The 22,067-nt window shown below is 35.7% G+C and overlaps 2 protein-coding genes across 2 annotated transcripts in view; both read right to left on the bottom strand.

Moving 5' to 3' along the window:
• Positions 1-6,235, bottom strand: part of sgip1b (SH3GL interacting endocytic adaptor 1b) — a 26,236-nt gene extending 20,001 nt beyond the window's left edge. Inside the window, exons 1-7 of the mRNA XM_016283657.1 lie at positions 5,909-6,235; positions 3,154-3,217; positions 1,494-1,518; positions 1,349-1,405; positions 1,200-1,257; positions 892-1,061; positions 776-787 (exon numbers count right to left, since the gene is read on the bottom strand). Coding sequence (XP_016139143.1) covers positions 776-787; positions 892-1,061; positions 1,200-1,257; positions 1,349-1,405; positions 1,494-1,518; positions 3,154-3,217; positions 5,909-5,918 — 396 coding nt within the window. The 5' untranslated portion in view covers positions 5,919-6,235. The remainder of the gene's footprint in view (positions 1-775; positions 788-891; positions 1,062-1,199; positions 1,258-1,348; positions 1,406-1,493; positions 1,519-3,153; positions 3,218-5,908) is intronic.
• A 4,720-nt stretch (positions 6,236-10,955) lies between these two features.
• The window catches only part of pde4bb (phosphodiesterase 4B, cAMP-specific b), a 74,163-nt gene continuing 63,051 nt past the window's right edge, over positions 10,956-22,067 (bottom strand). The window contains exons 9-17 of the mRNA XM_016283658.1: positions 21,186-21,279; positions 18,463-18,647; positions 18,265-18,363; positions 18,012-18,176; positions 16,783-16,882; positions 16,489-16,643; positions 13,278-13,400; positions 12,998-13,180; positions 10,956-12,140 (exon numbers count right to left, since the gene is read on the bottom strand). Coding sequence (XP_016139144.1) covers positions 11,853-12,140; positions 12,998-13,180; positions 13,278-13,400; positions 16,489-16,643; positions 16,783-16,882; positions 18,012-18,176; positions 18,265-18,363; positions 18,463-18,647; positions 21,186-21,279 — 1,392 coding nt within the window. The 3' untranslated portion in view covers positions 10,956-11,852. The remainder of the gene's footprint in view (positions 12,141-12,997; positions 13,181-13,277; positions 13,401-16,488; positions 16,644-16,782; positions 16,883-18,011; positions 18,177-18,264; positions 18,364-18,462; positions 18,648-21,185; positions 21,280-22,067) is intronic.

Raw genomic sequence — 22,067 nt, forward strand, 5'->3', positions numbered from 1 at the left:
CATTTTAATCTGGACTACAACATGCCCTAGATGTTGTTTGAAAGTGTTTTGATTCTTTATTGTTCGGTCACATTTTACATTAGGGCTTCATTAGTTAACATTATTTAATTCATTAGTTAACATAAACTGCCAATGAAAAATTCTTCTGAACATTCATTAATCTTAGGCATTCCAATATTTAATAACACATTGTTAAAATCGAAAGTTGCAACTGTGTTATTTAATGAGCTAACATGAACTAAGACTTGTATTTTTTTTAAAACAAAGATTAATAACTTCTGTAGCAAATGTAGCTATTGCTCATTGTGAATGTTAATGCATTAACTAAGGTTAACTAATAAGGTCTTATTGTAAAGTGATACCTACGGGTCTTTATAGTTCTTTTGCACTTTAATCTGTGTAAAACTTTTAACTTTACACATTTTTCTGTATTGCTTTATTGCATTTAAATGTTCAGTTATTTTTGTTATAAGAAAAAAGTTATTAAACCTGTTATACTGTATTATGACAGCACTTTTTTTAAACTTAATTTCAATATCGTGATAATACCGTATACCGTGATAAAAGCATTAGCAATTAATCGCAACATGAAAATTTGATAACGGCATATCCCTAAGTATCATATATTCCTACATTGATACACCATCTTGAATTAGGCATCCTAAGGGCTAAGATACGTAAACTAAACCGAGGTAAAACCATGGCTGTGACAGATGCTATGCAATTCTAATTTGCATCTTTAAAGGTCTAAGAAAGTGTAAAAACACTTGCTTACCGGACTCTTTCTCTGTGTGAGGAAACAAACAGAAGAAAAGAGGAAATCATCTCAGTATTTTAATGTGAATATTACTATGGGACATCAGCTCTGTAAAGCATAACTGCGAGACTAACCAGAGGAGAAGGAGAGATCGCCAGCGTCCCCACTGAGGCCTTCAGCTCATCCACTGTGCAGTTTCCACTGTTTGCAGTCAACGGCTTGATCTTGATCTTGAATTTCTTCCCATGCTCCTCCTCTCCCTCTGACTCACTGGAGGATAAGAATGTCTTGACTTTTAGAGCTGGTGAGTCTTGTTAAAGAAGATTCATTTTAGAAGAAGGAGTCCCATCTCCATAGTTTTTAGTCTTTTTTAAACTAATTAAAGGTCAGAAAAGATGAGCAACAGTACAGGTCAATAAGCAAACATAGACTGGAAGGATATCTCCCCCTTGTTCTCCAGGCATAACGCTGTAACCCTCAGCATCCACATCAGGAGAGTTCTGTTATTAAACAGACAAACAGATGAGGCATTAGATTCACAGGAACTATAAAGACAGTATGAATAATCAGCATTCGGAGAGATTTACTTACATATCGATCCCAGTCGATCTCACCGTAGAAACCATTAGGTGCACCATTGGCTTTTTTCTGGGAATTAAACATGTGGGACGAGACATTGTAAGAAAAAAAAAACAATAATAATATTCTTCACTGTCATTAATTATGCTGTACTCACAGATTTGTCTTTGTCTGGGGATCCACTGAAAAATATGAAATCAAATGATCAGATTTTAGATATATGACTGAATGATAAGTATAGGTAACACTTTATTTCGATAGTCCACTTTAGACATTCTATTAACAGTAAGTAACTTTGCAACTACATGTCAACTAGCAGTTAGTAGAGTATTAGTAGACTGTCTGCTTAATATCTTCTAACACATTCTTTTATTCTACTAACCGTAACCCTAACCTAACAGTCTACTCTGAGAGTTAGTAGACATGTAGTTGCAAATTAATGAGAATTAATTGACATGTAGTTGACATGTAGCTACAAATTTACTTATAGTTAGTAGAATGTCTAAAGTGGACTATCGAAATAAAGTGTAACCCAAGTATAAACAATAAGTGTACACAATAAACTTCAAATTTACCAAATTAATGGGCATAAAGATAATATAATGTAATTATGACCCTACACAAAGTTTACTCTTCATGCTATCAGCTTCAGATGCCAACCCACACTCTACAATTTCATACACTTTGTACATAAAAATATTATTACAAACTGGCTGAAAATGATAATCGTCAGTATAACTGGCTAGCTGATATGTAACATCCAAAGTCAGGTATACGGTTTTTATATACAAAGTGTCTGCAAGGTAACAGGGCTGCTACAAACAATCACTGGATTTTCAAAATTGTGAGACATCCTGTATCAAATCTTTGTATGAGAAACTTAAAGGCCAATAAACTAGATATGCACAAGCAAAATTGTATATTATGCTTCCAGGTTTTTTTTTATTTTTTATTATCGTGATAAAAGCTGGACATATCATTTATGAAAGAAAAACAAATTCTGAAATTGGTGGCTCTTAACCACTAAGGGTCTTCAACAAACTATCCAGGGGGGCTTAAAATGACTTTATAATATGACAAAATAAGTATTACAATTAGCCGAAACCACTAAAAATGTACTACTATGAAATATTTCTCAAATTAATTCACCCCCTCAAATGTTTTTTTTTTCTTTTCTTTTTCTTTGAAAAACCTGGATTCACAATGTCTTGAAAAGCCTTGATATATGAGGAAGTCATTAAAAAAAATAAAATTTCTAGCCCTGGAAAAGTCATGTAAATTAATACACTTATTAGGTCAGAATTATAATGAATATACCTTTTTTTTCTAAAATATTTGATCATAGAAATTGTTTTAAACCTAAAAATGTTTCTTATCCAGTAAATCATGTAAAACTAGAAAAGTCATGGGGCCTTTATTGTTGATATTGTGGATATTGTTGTGAACAACAGGGGCCCTGGAGTCAAAAAGGTTAAGAACCACCGCGGTAAACAACATGAAAACACAACAAACAGTTGGTTGCTCTATTGTCTTTTCCTGTCTAAGTGGGTGGTTCTTGGTCAAAATAAGCTGCAAAGTGGGCCAGACTTTATGCTAATAGTAAAAGACTGGGCTCTTCTACTGCTGCACATTTGACTAAATGACACTGAGTCAAGTCTCAGCAATGCATCATTATAGAAAGCACAATTCACTCACATCACAATAAACTAGGCTGTGCCAAGGCAGCCATTTCTACACATGCACCAGTGAGCAAATCAGAAAATTCTATCGAGATCTGTATAGAGCTGATGTCCACGGTCACAACACGGCCTACTCACGTGGAGTCACTGTCCTTTTCTTTCTTCCGTATCCCGAAGGCCTTTCGGGTACGCTTTTTCAGTCCTGTTAAAAGTCATGGTTATCATCAGGAACAAAAATTTGCAAATAAATTCTTTAAAAATCCTACAATGTGATTTTCTGGATTTCTTTTTCTCATTTTGTCTCTCATAGTTGAGGTATACCTATGATGAAAATTACAGGCCTCTCTCATCTTTTTAAGTGGGAGAACTTGCACAATTGGTGGCTGACTAAATACTTTTTTTCCCCACTGTATATATACTGTATAAAGTCTGGGGTCAGTAAGATTTTTTTCTTTTTGAAAAAAAGTATCTTAATATTGTAAACTAATTTACATTTAAACATTTTGAGATTACTTTTTTTCTATTGTAATCTATTAAAAAATTTAATTTATCCCTGTGATGCAAAGTTGAATTTTCAGCATCATTACTCCAGTCTTTAGTGCCACATGATCCTCCAGAAACCATTCTAATATGCTGCATCAATAATGAAAACAGCTGTGCTACTTAATATTTTTTAATATTACTGACCCCAGTCTTTTAAATGGAATTGTATATGTTTACATTTTTTTCTATATTGCACTGTAGATAGTCCTGTAATTGAATTATGTTAATGTTGTGGGTTAATACATATAGCCTGAATCCAAGTCACTTTGGATAAGAGAATCTGCTAAATTCAGTACAAGTACAAAAGCAGAAATATTCCCTGTAGTTTCTGTAAATTTGAAGATAAACTACATATCACACGTCTGTCACTGAATGTTATCAACTACCCAAACACAAAGCAAAAAGTTAAACAGTAGAGAGTTAATTTCACTAACGTCTAAAAAACAAACGCAGAATTCAGTCACCACCAGGGGAGTGATATTTCACATACATATTTCAACATCTGCAACTAAAAAAAGCAAAAACACCACCCCCCCCCTCCATTCTAAGTGGGCTGAATTAAATTATGATTTTTTTTTTTATAAATATTTCCATCAAGGCAACATTACTCTATAAGTGTACTGGGATTCAACGAGCATGTTCATGCCATGCAATCGTTTACTGGTGGAAGGGTGTCAGCAGCAACAAATATGCAATATCTAATGCTTATTTTTCAATATTTTCTCTATTTACTGGTTTACTTGTGTGCAGAAACAAAAGCCCCTAATGACGACTGGCATCATGGTTGATATTAACAGATAAGGCACAAGAATTTATAGCCTGGAGTTCTTGGCATGACGGCAAACGGGACGGCTTGATGGGCTCAGTGCCAGTGTAAAAGCCTCTAGTTGTAGGTTCACCCATCATGCCTCTGGTCTAAAAGACCTCTAGGGAAAAGCTGACATTTCCTCCTCCGCTTGGCTAAATGTGAAGCAATTAAGTCGAGTTACTCCAAAACAAATATGAGGAGACGAAACTGCGTGCACTACTCACTTCTCACTGAATCCTAAAAACAGTTGTGTAAGATCGGATTCAAGGAATAGCTGACTATTTTTTTTTGTGACTATTTTCTTCAGTAGAACACAAAAGGAGAAATTTTGAGAAATGTACTGGCTGCTCTTTCCAATAACTGATTGCACAAAAGGACACAAACACATCATAACAGTAGTCCATACAACACATACACTACATTCTATGTGTTTTTGGTCGGTCCATTTGATAGCGTGGTTTGAGAAACCAATTGAAATGTAAACCTTCATTCACTCGAGATCTGGATCCATCCAATTTGTGGACAAACAGGCATTTCTATTCTAACCAGTATGATCCATTTTTACTTAAACTTGCTTATTTCGAGAAAAAAAAAAAGATTCAGACTGGTATCGAGAATGGTATCATCTAATTCATTAAAAAGATCTTCTTGGGGGCAAAGAAGTCACTTTTGCTCATCAAGTCTACATTTATTTGAATACAGTAAATACAGTAAAAACAGCAACATTATGAATTATTTTTTTTTTGTTGAAAATATTATAAAATGTAATTTATTCTTGTGATGCAAAGCTGAATTTTCAGCATCACTACTCCAGTCTTCAGTGTCACACGATTGTTCAGAAATCATTCTTATATGCAGATTTGATGCTCAAGAAACATTTATTATTATTATCAATGTAGAAAACGGATTCGTATTTTTGTGGAACTGTGATACATATTTTTTTCAGCATTCTGTGATGAATAGATCAGCAGTTATTTGAAATATATTTTTTTTATTTGAAAATTATTATTATTGTTATTTTACATTACTGACCCCAAACTTTTGAACGGTGACTTAGTCTATTCTTCAAAATGTCCTCAATTTCTCCAGGGAAAAAAACATAATATTAAAAATCACACAGGTTTGGAACTACACCGGGATGAATAAATGATGACAAAATGTTTTTTTGTGTGTGATCTATCCCTTTAAATTAGAGGACATAAATCATGGCATGAAGTGACCTACAAGATCATGAGGGTGGGACTGTGGACCACAGAGCAAAGGCACACAAGCATCCTGATGGCAGATTTATTTTGTGCACTGGACCACATAAAACCCTTATTTTACATGTGCCATCGTGATGTGTGTGTGTGTGTGTGTGTGTGTGTGTGTGCCCACTGGCCCTACAACGTGAGACACATAATCCTTCACCTCCTTCAAGGAGACAGACACCACAACAATCACGCGCTGCATTCGGATATCATGTACAGGGAATATTAGCGCGCTAATAAATAACATCAACAGACAAGCGATGAATTTAAGGGCCCAGAGTGGCATTTTTACCTTGCATCATGGCTGCAGCACTTCATTCCTCGGTTTCACGCGAGTAAACAAACTGACATGAGATACAGCAGTGATCCGGTAACCGGTCTCATGCTGCCCAGCCCCTCGCGTCCTCGTCTCTCGGGTTTCCCGGTAACCGGTGGGTTAGGCTCCAGGCACCGCCGCATCAGCAGCATCACAGAGGGGATGCTGAGGACAGCCGCTGATGAACGGAGAACGAGAGTGTGGGAGGGTCGCGTGATTACGAACCGTACTATGGCGGAGGCTTCGCTCATGAATATTAATAAGGCCGTGTCGACGTAGGTTGGTAACCTTCCTGGACCGTGCAGTCGGGTAACGAATTGATATCCATGAGCCAAGCCTTCGTTGGTTCGCAGATTCACTCGCGTTCTACGCCACTCCGTCAGGCCTGCGTCACGGTGCGTAATTAATATTCATGACCTGGGCAAAGCCGTAGTAGGGTTCGTACGTACATTCACAAGAGGGTTATAAGGGGCGAACGGACTCTGGTCTGATCCTGTGGACGATAGTCATGTGATAAGACGCCGCCTGCTGGTGGACTAAAGTCTGAGGCCACTAGTGAGCATTTTTGTAATTGAATAGATTTTATTTTCTACTTATATTTTTATTTTGACAGTTTGGATGCATTAATATTATTTCCTCCTTCACCTTATACTCAGTGCTTGTGGAAAAATACTGTACTTTGACGTCATTCATAATCTTTGAAATGTTTTGCTGAAGATGTTCTCGCCTTCAGGTCATCCAAGATGTAGATGAGCGTGTTTCTTCATTGGAACAGATTTGGAGAAATGTTGCATTGTGTTACTTGCGCTCAATAATGGATCCTCTGCAGTGAATGGGTGCCGTCAGAATAAGAGTCCAAAACAGCTGATAGTCCAGACCATCAATTAACATCTTTTGAAGTGAAAAGTTGTGTGGTTGTAAGAAACAAATCCATTATTAAAACATTTTAACCTTAATCACTTCTGGCCAAAATACCAGTCCATAATCCATAATAATAACACTTCCTCCAGTGAAACAGTCCTTGTTGTCCTTTTACATCAAAAGCCACCATTTTAACCTGAAGCACCGGAAACGTCTTAATAGTGATTTTGATTCTTACAAACACTCAGCTTTTCGCTTCACGAGAAATTCATTGATGGACTGGAATTGTGTGGATTATTGGGATGTTTTTTTATCAGCTGCTTGGACTCTCATTCTGACGGCACCCATTCACTGCAGTGGATCCACTGGTGAGCAATTGATGTAATGCTATACTTCTCCAAATCTGATCAGATGAAGAAAAAAACAAATCTAGCCTACATCTTGGATGGCCTGAGGGTGAGTATTTTCTGGGTGAACTATTCCTTTAATGTCTACGAATCTGTGATGTATTCCCCTTTTCTCCACAAACATTTGATGCTTGCCCTGATCACTTGAGCATATACACTTGAGCTAAAACACCCTAAAACTTGTGAGGTAATACTAAATTAATCTAAATTATAAATCTTTATATTTTATTGAATGAAAAGTTTTTAGCCCTTAAATGATTGTAGAGACTAATTTTGGTGCACATGATGCTGCAAATGGTCATGCATTACTGAAGCTCTTTTGCAACAGAGGTACCATATATAGCCACAAGGGGTCAGCAGCCAAAGCTGATTTTCAGATGATTAAAAAAAGACTGCAAAATAGGGCCAATGAAATCTTGAAATCTTGTCAACAACTACTGGAATCTCTCATCTGAGATGGCTGATTGAAAACAGGTAGGTCATTTCACAGAAATGTGACCAACAACACCAGAGTAGATTAGTTAACAGGAATAAACACATTTCAGAGTGCAGAGAAAATATAAGAATATGTGTAATTTATAGTGAACCATGTATTGTACACCCAGCCTTTTTAAAAATCACAAATAAATGGCATTGAAATTGTGCATCTCACAGAAAATGAACATACAATATGAATAAAATGACTACAGGTACATCAAAATTTTTTTGAATATCATGAAAAAGGTCAATATTTTTTGTCACTCATTTCAGAAAGTGAAACCCATATATTATATAGATTCATTACACATAGAGTGAAATATTTCAAGCCTTTATTTCTTGAAATTCTCATGATTATTTTGGGTTTTCATTATCTGTAAGCCATAATCATCAAAATTTCAAGAAATAAAGGCTTGAAATATTTCACATATGTGTAATGAATCTATATAATATATGGGTTTCACTTTCTGAAATGAGTGACATGATATTCAAATTTTTTTTAGATGTACCTGTATTGTTATGCATCAGTTCATGTTACTTGAAAAACTTTTATTTACTGGAAAAACTTTTATAAAAAAAACAAACAAAAAACAGGCATAGATATACAATCTGGTGGCAAATGCCTGAACTTATTCAAACTGCCTTCCTCTCTGTCAACAAACTCCTTGTTTTATTCTCCTTGAATGAATTCTCTGAAAGCATCATCAGATATGCAACTTGGCCCTCATCTTGAGTGCGTGATAAACGATCATACTATCAGGAAATTCTGCCTTTTCTGTGTAGGGAAAGTGATGAGACTTGTTTTCGCCTTGATCACTTCCTCCTCTGGAGCCGAGGGCCTTAAGAAAAGCCTCCAGTAGCCCACATGTATTGAGTTTCCACGTGCTGCACTCTGGAACAAAAAGCGCTTTGACGTCAAACACTGCAAACTTTTTGCGGCGCTCCCAAAAAAATTCCCATGCTTTCATGGATCCTGACATGGTGGCGAAGGAAAAAGTTGACCTAAGTGTCACGGGATTTTAAGTAATAAGTGACTGTACCCTAAATAGCTCGTCCCAAGTGTGTACTCTGATAACTGAGACCCCCTCCTCTTGCCTCTTTTTTGTATCAGATTCAATGATCTATGCTAAGCTACAGCTAAAAGTGCTACCGCCAGACCCGGAGATCGACTGAATGGATTCAAAGACTTCAAGTTCATCTGTAAATCACACAAAACTATCGTTTGACTTTATAAACTTTTATTTCATGAAACTGAATGCAAAGTGTGAATTCTAGGAGAATTCGTTGTAATTTTTCAATTAAATTCTTAGAAATATTAAACGTAATGATAACCATTCAACACTCAAAATATGAGAAAATAGAAAAACGAGTTACTGGATAAAATTGTTCAAAGATCAAAAACAACTTCTCTCAGGATGCTTTTTCAGATTAGACGTTGAATCCTTTGTTGCAGGTAGGCATTGCATTCGCGGTGAGATGTTATGTCCTTTTTCAGATTTACAAGTAAAATAGTCTTTGTATTTCCAGGAGAGAAATGCATTTCACGAAGGCTTGTGTCGTCCATTTTTGTGTCGTGATGATGAGCGTATGCACTCTCACAACGAGTTGCTAAATGAAAAGGCTGCTGCACGCAGTTTTATTTTTTTTTCAAAGGAGAATCAGTTGCCTTATTGGTTAAAATCCCCAAACTGTTTACTTAAATATTAAATTAAGAAATGACATTAAAATTCAAAGTAATCACTTTGGTAATCTAAAATACTTTTCGGATGTAACTGTAATTTGATTACCACCTATTTAAAATGTAATTATAACGAAATACAGTTACTCATATTTTGTATTTTAAATACGTAATGCCGTTACATGTATTTCGTTACTCTCCAGCCCTGATTATATGCTGTTGGCACGCTGTTACATAACACATTTTAGCATTTTTTTGTATTGTGTATTATGGTTTATAGTATGTGCACGACTGTTACTGTGACAAACAAAATCCTAGGTTGTCTGACCTTAAAAAGAAATACAGCAACAATTACAGACCAAAACGTTTTCATTTATTTCTCTTGTTTAATTATTATTTTTTTTGAACAAATAAGAAATGTGCAACACAACTTTAACAGAGGTTTAATACTAAAAATAATAATATAATAGTAATAAATATAATAATAATAATAGAGATTACAGTGATTCCACCAGTGAAATCACAATTGTTCTACAGTGTGCATATTCATCATCGGTTTCACAATGACCAACATGCGTAAAAAAGACAAAGTCTGCAGTTACAGCTTCATATCCTAACCATAAATTCGATTTGGGTGAGTTACACATGTCTGTGGCAAAGCTTCCGTGAATAATAGTCCTCCACTGATTAAAAAAATGCATTAACACAAAAGGTAAGCAAAAGCAAACCGTGTACATATTGTTAGAAAAGAAAGATAGGCTAATCTCAATCAGAATGACGCACGTTCACCACATCCCGTTCCTGACCAGTAAGAACGTACATCAGGAGGAACCGCATTGTTTGACATCAGCGATTTTGTAATTGAGGTTTATTGTTGACTTTGTTCTGTGAATATTAAAAGCTTAGATTCTAAGAAAAGAGAAATTAATAGGAATTTAAGAGTTTTTTTTAAGAGTACATTTTTTGAATGTTAAATCTCCTTTGTTGCTTTGACAAATTAATCTTAATGACATTTACAGACACAAAGAGGTCATTTTAAAATATATAGTATATAAAAAACAATGTTATAAATCGGTTTAATATCGCTATTGAGTGTTGGGATGTTTGTTTCCCATATTAAAGTGGTTAAAAGAAATAATCTGGGTTTAATAGTGCTTGATCGACAGCATCTGTGGGATAATGTCAGCTACCACAGAAAAAAAACAAAAACATTTTGACACATCCATCAGTTTTTTAAAAGCAAAAATCGCTTATAAAAGTAGCTCCTTGCTGTACTTATAATGGCTCTTACAATGGAAAAAAAGAAAGAGAAATTAATAGGAATTTAAGAGTTTTTTTTAAGAGTACATTTTTTGAATGTTAAATCTCCTTTGTTGCTTTGACAAATTAATCTTAATGACATTTACAGACACAAAGAGGTCATTTTAAAATATATAGTATATAAAAAACAATGTTATAAATCGGTTTAATATCGCTATTGAGTGTTGGGATGTTTGTTTCCCATATTAAAGTGGTTAAAAGAAATAATCTGGGTTTAATAGTGCTTGATCGACAGCATCTGTGGGATAATGTCAGCTACCACAGAAAAAAACCAAAAACATATTGACACATCCATCAGTTTTTTAAAAGCAAAAATCGCTTATAAAAGTAGCTCCTTGCTGTACTTATAATGGCTCTTACAATGAAAAAAAACAAAAAAAAAACAGATATTGTTTTCTGTGGCAATCAACATAAAAGTGCCACAAATACAGTCGAAATAGCTTAATTTATATTCACCCCAGAACATTCCTTTAAGAGTAACCACTAAAAATCTGGAGTCTTTGGATCTTGTTTTTAGTTAATAAGACATAAAACATCACATTAATTGTACCAGAAGAATCGCTTAATAACAACGCCTTTTAAAAGAGAAACTGTTCGTTACAAAATACAAAGGTTTTGTATTACTTGAATAAAGTATGCTGGCACTAGATTATTCTGAAGTCCAAAATTTAGGAAGACTGCATTCCCAATACACAACTGGGAATTACATGCTTTTGCTTTCAGCATGACAACATCTCTCATGTTTCCAAAAGAGTAGTTGGATGTGACACCAAAGAACACACAAGTACAAAAAAGTAGTCACTTTTTTACAAAAAAGTCACTTTGACGTTGTTGTACAAAGCCCTCTTATAAGAGGGTCAGCATTTCTCCTTCACAGAAACCCACTCCAACATTCGGATCAGACTGTAACGTCTTATTAAGAAAATCCAGCTTATGGCACTTTCGGTTCGGCCGTCCGTCCGTCCACTTCTGGTAATGTTCAGCTTGAATGGATTCCTGCAAATTCCAGCTAGATTGTGTAGGATGTTCTCTCACTCCCCATTTGGGCTCTGAAACAACAGCAGAGTCCCAAGACACAACGGTCCTCTGAGGGATTCTCAGGAAGCAGGAGAAAAACGTTCCTCCACTTTACTCTCTCATCAAATATGGCCAACATGACAGCCATTGTAGTGAGGTGCTACGTCTCGGTGGATGGAGGCGAATGCGTCACTATCTCTACACAGTCTGACTCTAAGAGGTTCTCTGTATCCTGCTTGGCTCCTTCCTCAACCTCCAACTCGAACTGAAACTTGTCTCCACCATCAGTTCCCGTTTCGAAGAAGGGAGGGGAGGGACTCTGCGGTATCATGCTGTGGTACCAGTTCCTGTTCTCCTCTAAAGTGTCCAAGATATCCTGCGCATCTGGATGCACCAGGTCCGCCCAGGTCTCCCATAGGGGATGCACGATGTAATCAATGAAACCAACCTAAAAGGAAAACAAAAAAAAACAAATGATAAATTCCTTCTAGAAACTGCTAGACTTGACCGATACCTTGTAAAAAAAGAAGTGTGGTTAATTGTATTTAAATGGGCACTTGTAGTTTACTACAAGTTTTAAGTATATTTTATTACAACTTTACATTTTTAAAAAGTATATATTTAAAAATCTGTACCTGCAGATAATATAATATTAAGGAAATAAAGGGCCACTTAAAGAGTACACATTCATGACTATGTTTCTTAGCACACTTAAGTACTATTTTAAAGACAAATTTACTTTGTAATAATGTAAAACTAAAAGTTTTACTTTAAAGTCCATTTTAAATAATTTTTTCATGCTTTAGAGAAGTACACTTATTTTGATGTTCTGACTAACACAGGAAAGCACATGTTAAGTTTTTGAATATAAATGTACTAAATTGCAACCTCATCATTACAAATGATATTTTTAAATACATGACATACAAGTTTAAACAGAAATGACATTACAGTGTATTTTAGTTGACCATAAATGCTTTTCAGTACATTCAACAGTATGCTTTAACCATTTTTCAAAGACAATATAATTATGAAACTGCACATAAAGATGCACTTTAGTTCTACTTAAGTGGGTCCAAAAACACTAAGTTTAGTTAATTGCATTTAGTGTAAATTTAAATTATAATCCATTTTAATTTACAAATACAGTGCAATTAAGTGTTCAAAAACATTACACTGATTTCACACTCAAGTATACTCTTTTAAAGTATATTATTTCCATAATAAGTACACTAAAGTATGCTAAAGTGTACTTCTTTTTCCACATGGAATGACTTGAATGTGAAGGATTCTTTGGATGCCCACCTGAGATTTCTCCACTGAAGCGGTGTGTTTGTCACACATCGGGCTGATCTCCATGCCTCGCTCTCTCTCTCGGTCACCCTGGTGGAAGAACTCTTCCATAATGCGGTCCGTCCATTGCCGGTACAGATCTAATGGCTTGGTGGGATTGCTGAGATCGGCACAGTGAACCATATTTCGTAAGACCTGTGGACATTGTGAGACAGGACGTTGAAGGATATTGACTTGTGGAACTAGTAGTGAAGAAACAAATGTTGTTGAGGACACACAGGCCAGGACTCACCTGTATCCTGTCCGTATAGTTGTCCAGTAGCAACACTCCTGAACTGGTCACCTTCTTAGTCTCGACCATTGTCTTCAAGTCAGCCAGTAAGCTCATGTGCTTGGACATGTCTGTTGCTAGTACCTATGGAAAGAAATGGAGACTTAGGGTCTTTCCAGACATGTAGATCGTTTGCTTAAATTGTTACAATGTTGCATTATCTTCACTTTCTTAAGGCAACATATCACAATGTGTCACATGTGAATATAAATGCCCTCTCATTGGTCAAAGTGCCACTCCAATTCACTTGTTTGCTGTCACCATTTGACACCCCTCAAACGCTGAAACGACTGATTATACAACACGCAGTGTTTCCGTGACTGTCCAAAACGTGTGAATATGAGTCACGCGATTAGTTGGGTCAATATCACCATAGAGTGCCTTTCAACCCTCATAATACTCAAAAATTTTGGTTTTAATTTCCCATTCGCTTTATGTCATATCATAAATAGTAGACACTCAAGTACATTAACATATTAGCTGAGCTCCCACACATTTTTTTAGATAGTTATGGGCCATTATTTGAAGCATAAAACATAAGATATGTCCACCCTGTCATGGACATATTATAGTTGTCCAGTAGCAACACTCCTGAACTGGTCACCTTCTTAGTCTCGACCATTGTCTTCAAGTCAGCCAGTAAGCTCATGTGCTTGGACATGTCTGTTGCTAGTACCTATGGAAAGAAATGGAGACTTAGGGTCTTTCCAGACATGTAGATCGTTTGCTTAAATTGTTACAATGTTGCATTATCTTCACTTTCTTAAGGCAACATATCACAATGTGTCACATGTGAATATAAATGCCCTCTCATTGGTCAAAGTGCCACTCCAATTCACTTGTTTGCTGTCACCATTTGACACCCCTCAAACGCTGAAACGACTGATTATACAACACGCAGTGTTTCCGTGACTGTCCAAAACGTGTGAATATGAGTCACGCGATTAGTTGGGTCAATATCACCATAGAGTGCCTTTCAACCCTCATAATACTCCAAAATTTTGGTTTTAATTTCCCATTCGCTTTATGTCATATCATAAATAGTAGACACTCAAGTACATTAACATATTAGCTGAGCTCCCACACATTTTTTTAGATAGTTATGGGCCATTATTTGAAGCATAAAACATAAGATATGTCCACCCTGTCATGGACATATATATTACTGTTAAATATGTTTTCATAGCAAAATTAAGATGCAAATTATATTTTCCGAAAGGTATGATGTCCCTTTCCTAAACAGGGTTATTAAAAAATGAATGCTATGTCCACCCTGTCATGTGTATGTCCACCCTATCGAGTCTAAGTGGCCGACAGGGTGGACATTTTGGAACGACAGGGTGGACATTTTGAGCTTCAATTAGCATATTAGCTTACAACAAACTGTTAGTTGCTAAATATTTAGTCTGGTTGTTGAAGAGGATTTGGTATATTTAAACGTATATATTTTGAAAATACTGTATGCGAATCACTTCTGGCATATTTTATGCCGACAGGGTGGACATGTTAAGCTTTTGCAAAGCAAACTCATACGAAGAAAATTTGTCAATTGAAAAGTCACCAAGAAATTTCACCTCAGCCGTTGAAATTCCCGCCACTGAAGAGTCAAAAAATCTGTTGTCCTGATGTCACTAAAGGGGATGGCCTTTTCTTAAAGGGGCGGATTCCCCAATACGACAGGGTGGACAACCATTCATGGGACATGGACAAACTCTTCTTTTTTATTAAATATAAATATAGTTTTTATTACCAAATGATCAATACACTCAAATTGAGTAATCTCTTATTTAACAAAATATTAATAGGAGAACAACATTTTTAAATTCTATGATTTAACAATATTCTACTATCATTCAAATTTAATGAGCAGTGCATGGGACATAGCAAAATAACACGCATCCTCTTACACAAAACAAAAAAAAATCTACAAAATGTATCTAAAGAGCCAAGTAATGTAATTTTTATGTTAAGTTATCATGGCAAATTAGTTATTTATGTACAGGACACCAAAAGGCCCCTTACAGTGATATTGACCCAGTTGTCTGTGCTACACAAGTTTTATACAAGTTTGGTACCGCAATGTGGGGTTAACATCACAAAAGCGCTGTTAATCCTGCTTCTCAGTGGGGTTTCATAACCCTGAGTGGCACTAAAACACGAGTTCAATACGTGACCATGGCCACGTTTTTATTACATTGTTACAGGCATGTATTGTGGTGTTTTATTACATTGTTACAGGCATGTATTGTGGTGTTTTTATTACATTGCTTCGCATATGTATTTCAGCGGTTTAGAATTCAAATATCTGGGGAGTGTTGCCAAATTGTTGGAAAATAACAAACGCCCTACACCAAACCCAACCCTAAACCCACCCGATAATGTTAACGAAAGCAAAAGTGATATAAAAACGCATTCACTGATGCAATTGTGGTATTTGAACTTGTATATACTCTGCTTTGAGCTGCTTTGTTAAACCGTAGTTTCATAGGATTTGTACTGGAGTGCATCAACTCTCAAGTGCAACGCGTGAGCTACCAAGCAAAACTACTGTGTTAGAAAACCCATACATATGAAGCTGTATATGTGCTGCTAATGTTCAAAAGTATCGTTTTTTAAAATGGTTTTTGCTATCATAACATAATATCGTGCAAAAAATTAGGGTTTCTTAAAACTTTGGCCCTGTAAATCATAATTTGTGTGAAAATGAATACAAGTTGTCTGAGTCTTACCGCCTCTAGTCTTCATTTCAACTGGAAACTGCAGCGATTTGTAAGTATAGGAATGTTTTTTGAGTTTGCAGAAATGTAGGTAGAGCCATGTATTTGCAATGAGTCTAGGTAGCATTTCTCACCACAAACAGTCTTGTCTAGAGTTCAGGTAATCTCAGACTGTTATTTTGGCGTGAAATCAAGCACAATTGCTACGTTGATCTATGCCTAAACGAACCACACTAAGTGAGAAAATGCTTCAGGTTTGGAAACAAACACTCCTACTCGACGAAATTTCAAATACGCATGATTTCGTGTGAGGGCGAAAAAGTTGCCCACACAGATTTTCCTCGTGTTCGAATTTTGACCAACAAAAAGCTGCTTGGCTTGAAAGTAACTTCTGTGAGAGTTGTTTGAACACTAAAAGCTTAAAGATGAAAACACCAACGAGCACAAATGCCTACCATATCAATGACCATCTTTCTCAGAGTCTGTCGCTGCTTCTTGGAGAGGTTTTGGAAGATATCACAGTTTTCCCCTTGCAAGAGCTTGAAACCAACCGCTAGGTGATGGTTCTCCAGAACAGACTCATCATTGTACATGAGTGCCAGCTCGGAGTCTGCAGTAAAGACAGGCATGATGTTTATGAGAGACATGAAACGTCTTTGTTCTTCCATATGGTTTGCGTTTCAATAACTACAGCAGTTTGGATCCATAAGCACGCATGGTCTTCTATATCTAGATAAAAACACACTCACTGGTATTAATTAGGAACTGGTTTGAGACTCCTGGGTGGTCCACATCATGGATGGCTGCTGCAAAGATAGCAGCCAGGATCTCCAGGTCTGTAAAGACCGCCTGTGGATAATAATAGAGAAAGACAGTGTTACACGACCCAGATCAAATTTCTGCAATGCACTGAACTGAGTAAAGCATGCTGCACACAACTCTGCAAGTTGAAACTGTTTCAGTTTTGACTCTGTTTGCCATTGACCTTTAATTGAACAAAATATTTTGCAGATAAAATACATCTTGTCTTTTCAAGTTTAATTTTTGCGTTAAAAGAGGACAAAGCAAAAAAGAGCTGCAGACAAAACACTTTAGAGATCAGAGGGGGCATGCATCAGGAAAATTAGAGACAAATCAGTGCAAAGGGTTCAGAAACAGCTATGACTGGCTGGAAATGTGGAATGAGGAGAAAATATTTTGTTTCCATTTTATTCTCTTATTTTGTTTTGTATTTCAACTATTTTATTCGATTATTTTGCTTAGACATTTATTTTTTTCTCTTATGCATTTTCATTATTATTCCCATTTATTTGTATTTTAATCTCTTATCATGTATTAAGCATTTTATTTCTTTTATTTCTATTTTCTTTTCTTTTAAGCATTTTAATTTTGAAAATTCTTTTAAAAAACATATTCCCTTATTTTATTATATGCTGTTTTAAAACATTTTTCATTTATATTTTATTCTCTTGTTTTGTTTTATGTATTTACATTTTTCATTTATATCTATTTTATTCTGTTGTTTTTATGCATTTACTTTTTTCGTTAATTTAAATTTTATTACCTAATTTTTATGCATTTTTAATTTTTTTATTTTAATCTCTTATTTCATGTTAAGCATTTCAATTTGAATTTTTACATTTATTTTCTTATTTAGTTATATGCAGTTTTAATTTTTTTTATTTGTATTTAATTTTTACATTTTGTTTTCATTATATGAGGGTGTTTATACAGTATTATTTCTCCAAGTTTTTTGATCCAGTGTGTTATTTCTGTTTTAATTTGGTTCTAATTTTGTTTTAATACCTCTGTACAGCATTTTGGGTGCAACTTCTGTTGTTTTGAAATGTGCTTTATAAATTAATAAACTAAACTTTACTAAACTATGTTTTTTTATAAAGCCCTGTGCTAAATAAATAAAGCCTTAAAGCTTTACTACATTATAACTACATTTCTAGGACATATATGAGTTTCTTACATCCAGTGCAGGTGTGGACAGCAGGATGTGTGTGGACTGGGCCACATCAGCCGCGTGTAGACTGTTGTGATAGGCCACGTCTGCGTGGTAGTGATCTTCAAGGGTCATCATGTACATCACAAAGGTATCCACTGGGATCTTAAATGTCTTTATTAAATCTCTCTCCTACAGAAGAAAGATGCTTTAGTTACATTTCATTTTTAAACACACATCTCTGGACTAGTGAGATGGGTTTTTTGTTTTGCGCACTAACCTGAAAGATGGCGTACATGATGCAGGTCAGCGGCCGGTGGTGAGAGTGCTCTGAAACTTTAAAGATGTTCAGACCCCATTTGTTGATGTCCTCCAGGTCCTACAAAAGGCAAGAGAGGATATACGTCCAATTACGGTACCAACTCGACAAAAGTGCACGATTTCCGTGCAACAGGTGGTCTGTAATGTATGACTATACCTTTGAGAGCAAGTCCTCCAAATCTGTTTTCACACCGAAGCGGGCCGTACTGCAGCTGCTGGACAGACCCGGGCCTTGTGTGACCTTCCTCACCCCGCTGATCTGAGTCATCAGCTGCTGCTGCCTCCTCTTTCTGTCCCGCGATTTTGGAGTGGGCGACGGGATCTCCAGTTCATTCTGTTTATCTACAGGGGGAAAGGTTTCGGCCCGTGATTGTTAATTTCAGCACTCGCACACTCAATTCACAACAGATACCATGACTTTACACACTCTCTGAGTAAATTCAAGTCAGCAAAATGAAGTTCGATATTAGTAAAAGCCACCTACAAGAACTTTTCTGCCAAGTTCAACAGTTTATGCTACAGCTAAATATTCCCTGATGTAAAGAAAGCTTAGATCAGAGTGATGGTCCAGGCTGGTTTAATGCTGGGACTATATATAGTCTCTCTGGAGAAGCTGGCTAACAAGTCTTACTAGTTATGCAAGTTAAGCAGTTTGATGGGAATGCAAATACGAAAACTAAATATACAATGAAACAAGATAAAATGACTAAATTAAATTAAATGAAAAAGATTAAACCTGTTTTGTTCAGTTTGTCTAAAAGCAAATTACGCTACCCCAAAGAAAAAAATTAAAAACAATTCTGTTGATAATGGCTAGCTTTGACTGCAGAAATTGTGCATTTTATAAATTTTTATTGTATTTTTTTGATAGTACATAACAGAAAATATAATGCATGTTTTGATAAAGATATCACAACAAACATCAAGTTCTTCTGAAGTTGCCTTTAGTTCTAGTAAATAAACTAAATTAAACATTGACTCACAAAATGTTTTTAGTTTTATCTTAAGTTAAAATTCTACGTTCATATTCTAGGTAATTTAGCTTTTGGTTATGGTGAAATAAAAGCATAAACGTATTATATTGACCTACATTAAGTAACATTATTATAGTAAAATATTTTACATAATTATGGTCTTTATGATAAATATAGGCTATTTTTATTTTTTACTTTGTATGAATGTTTTTGGAAAAATAAATATTTTTGATAAATACTAAATCAGAATTTAAGGTATAAACTAAACTATATATAAATACGGTGAAATTAAGTTACAAAAAGAAAAAAAAGTATTATATTAAGTAACATTTTGGCTCATGTCTAAAGAAAATATACAACTTCATTATGGCCTTTACAATAAACATTCTTTGTCTTATGGAAAACAAATAATTTGGACAAATATTACATCAAAATTAAATACAATTGAAGAAAAACTAATAAATTTGACTAACAAATTAGAGTTTTTTGTTTTTCCAAAGTATCATTTTTAAGTGTATGCTGGTGCCACCCCATCTCAGTTGTATGTAACGTTATATCTACTGAGGTTTTTTAAGAGAACCATCAGAGACAAAGTTGGTACTTTCCAATCCAAGTCTCCTGAGATGAAAGAGCGATCTCTTGATTTTTTTCTCCAGTGACGTCCCTCAGAACCACACTCTCTCAAACATCTCTTGTTTCTCAGTCAGGAGAGTTGAGCTCTCGCTAACACTGCATATTAAGAGTGTTTGTCTGAAAATCTCCCCGCTGCTGACTCTGTGAGTAAATGTGTAGGCTGTAGGGCTCTGAACGGCAGGGTTAGGAGAGTACAGTGACCCTGTGGCATCTGACGCAGACTACAGTTTCAGCCCTACTCTCTCTCTCTCACACACTCTCTCTCTCGCTGCGTAGACGCCAGACCAGATCAGACTGGTTTGAATAACAGAGGTGCAGGCGAACCACAGATGTTCAGCAATGATTGAACCCCCTCTTTCTAGATATCAGTGTTTTCATGGAGGAGCTCGACAACCTGTCTATCCACAACCTTTTATCATTATCACCATCTGAAGTATGGCTTTCACCAAATTTCTCAGTTTAGCTCACTAGTCTGAAACACTGTAGCAAACAATCAATAGATCTTGTCTGATATATAAGTTTTGTGGTTTTTAGTATGGCATATTGTTGTTGAAAGAAGTCTCTTATGCTCACCACGGATGCATTTCTTTAATCAAAAATTGTGAAATATTATTACAATTTAAAATAACTGCTTTCTATTTGAATATATTTAAAAATGTCATTTATTCCTTTGATGCGCAGCTGAATTTTCAGCATCGTTACTCCAGTTTTCAGTGGCGCATGATCCTTCAGAAATCATTCTAATATGCCGATTTGAGTCTCAAGAAACGTGTTGAAAACAGTTGTGCTGATTAATATTTTTGTGAAAACGGTACATTTTTTTCAGGATTCTGTGACGATGAAAATGTTCAGAAGAACAGCATTTATTTAAACAGAAATCTTTAATAACATTATGCATTTTATCTTAACTCTCTTGACTTGACTTTTAAACCAAAATCTATTGCATCCTTTCTGAATAAAAGTATTAATTGATTTACTTTAAACAACTTTTGAACAGCCCGTATTTGAAAGGATGACTCCAACTAAAAGGCATTTACAATAATTATGCATACTGCTTTTATGAGTTCAAAAATAACTGGGGTTTTAGGACATGGAATATATTACATTTTCTATTTAAAATATTAAAACATTATATTGTATTCGTATATGCAATAAAATGTATGTGATCTATTTCTTGAATTAAACACTCATTTACAAAGGAATTATCAGTCAGGTTTTCTTACAAGCGTTTGAATCATCTAATGAAGACGATGAAACGAGCGTTCAGACTCACCTAAGAATGTGTTGGAGATGAACTCAGACACCTGGTTTCCAGAGCGACTCATCTCAGACAGATGTGTCAGCTCCCGATTCAACATCCTCTTGAACTAAAACACACACAAAAGACAAGTCTTGTTAAATTCATACACACTATTGATATTTCTAAACTTCTCATTGCACGGATTGCCAGTTCTCACACTATGTTTTAACCAAGCACTGCAAGAATCTCGAGCAACATCCAAATTAAACGACCAATACATGGCAAACAATGAATAACTCTCTCACAAACACACACCTTAATGTAACCCCAGGACACAGAGAGCAAATAGTTGACTTCAGGCATGTTGGAGTCTTCAGTTGGTCGCCTAAACCCTGAACTCAAACTAAAGCCCAGCACTGACTCCAGCGGCTCCGCACCGTCTCTCCTCATCTCATCCCTCTGCATTCCCTTTCACATCCCAGCCAGGCTCGGATAAACAGCAACCGTCAGGAGAGATCCAGACAGAATTCCAGGAGATCTGCTGCATCTGTCATACGGTGTGTCTCCAACACTAAGTCTTGTTTCTCTCTCGGTCTCCCTTTCACCCTCCTCCTCCTCCTTCTTCTCTCTATCTATCTTTGTCTCTCTCTCTCTCTCTCCTGTTTTTACACTCCACATCCAGTGCTGCACCAAAGACGGACATATGTAAACACACAAAACCCTTTTTTACTTGCTGGACTAACAATTTCAATTTATATGCATGTTTTTATTTTCTTATATCCATACATGCTAGAAGCACCGTTAGTTATAGCTCTATCTATACCATATCTGAGCAAAAAAACAGCCAAACTAAAGAAACATGCAGTCAAAACACACACACACACACACACACACACACAAATAATACAATTAGCC

Source organism: Sinocyclocheilus grahami, unplaced genomic scaffold (genome assembly GCF_001515645.1).
Source record: "Sinocyclocheilus grahami isolate Dianchi unplaced genomic scaffold, SAMN03320097.WGS_v1.1 scaffold176.1, whole genome shotgun sequence".
In the NCBI taxonomy this organism is placed as follows: domain Eukaryota; kingdom Metazoa; phylum Chordata; class Actinopteri; order Cypriniformes; family Cyprinidae; genus Sinocyclocheilus; species Sinocyclocheilus grahami.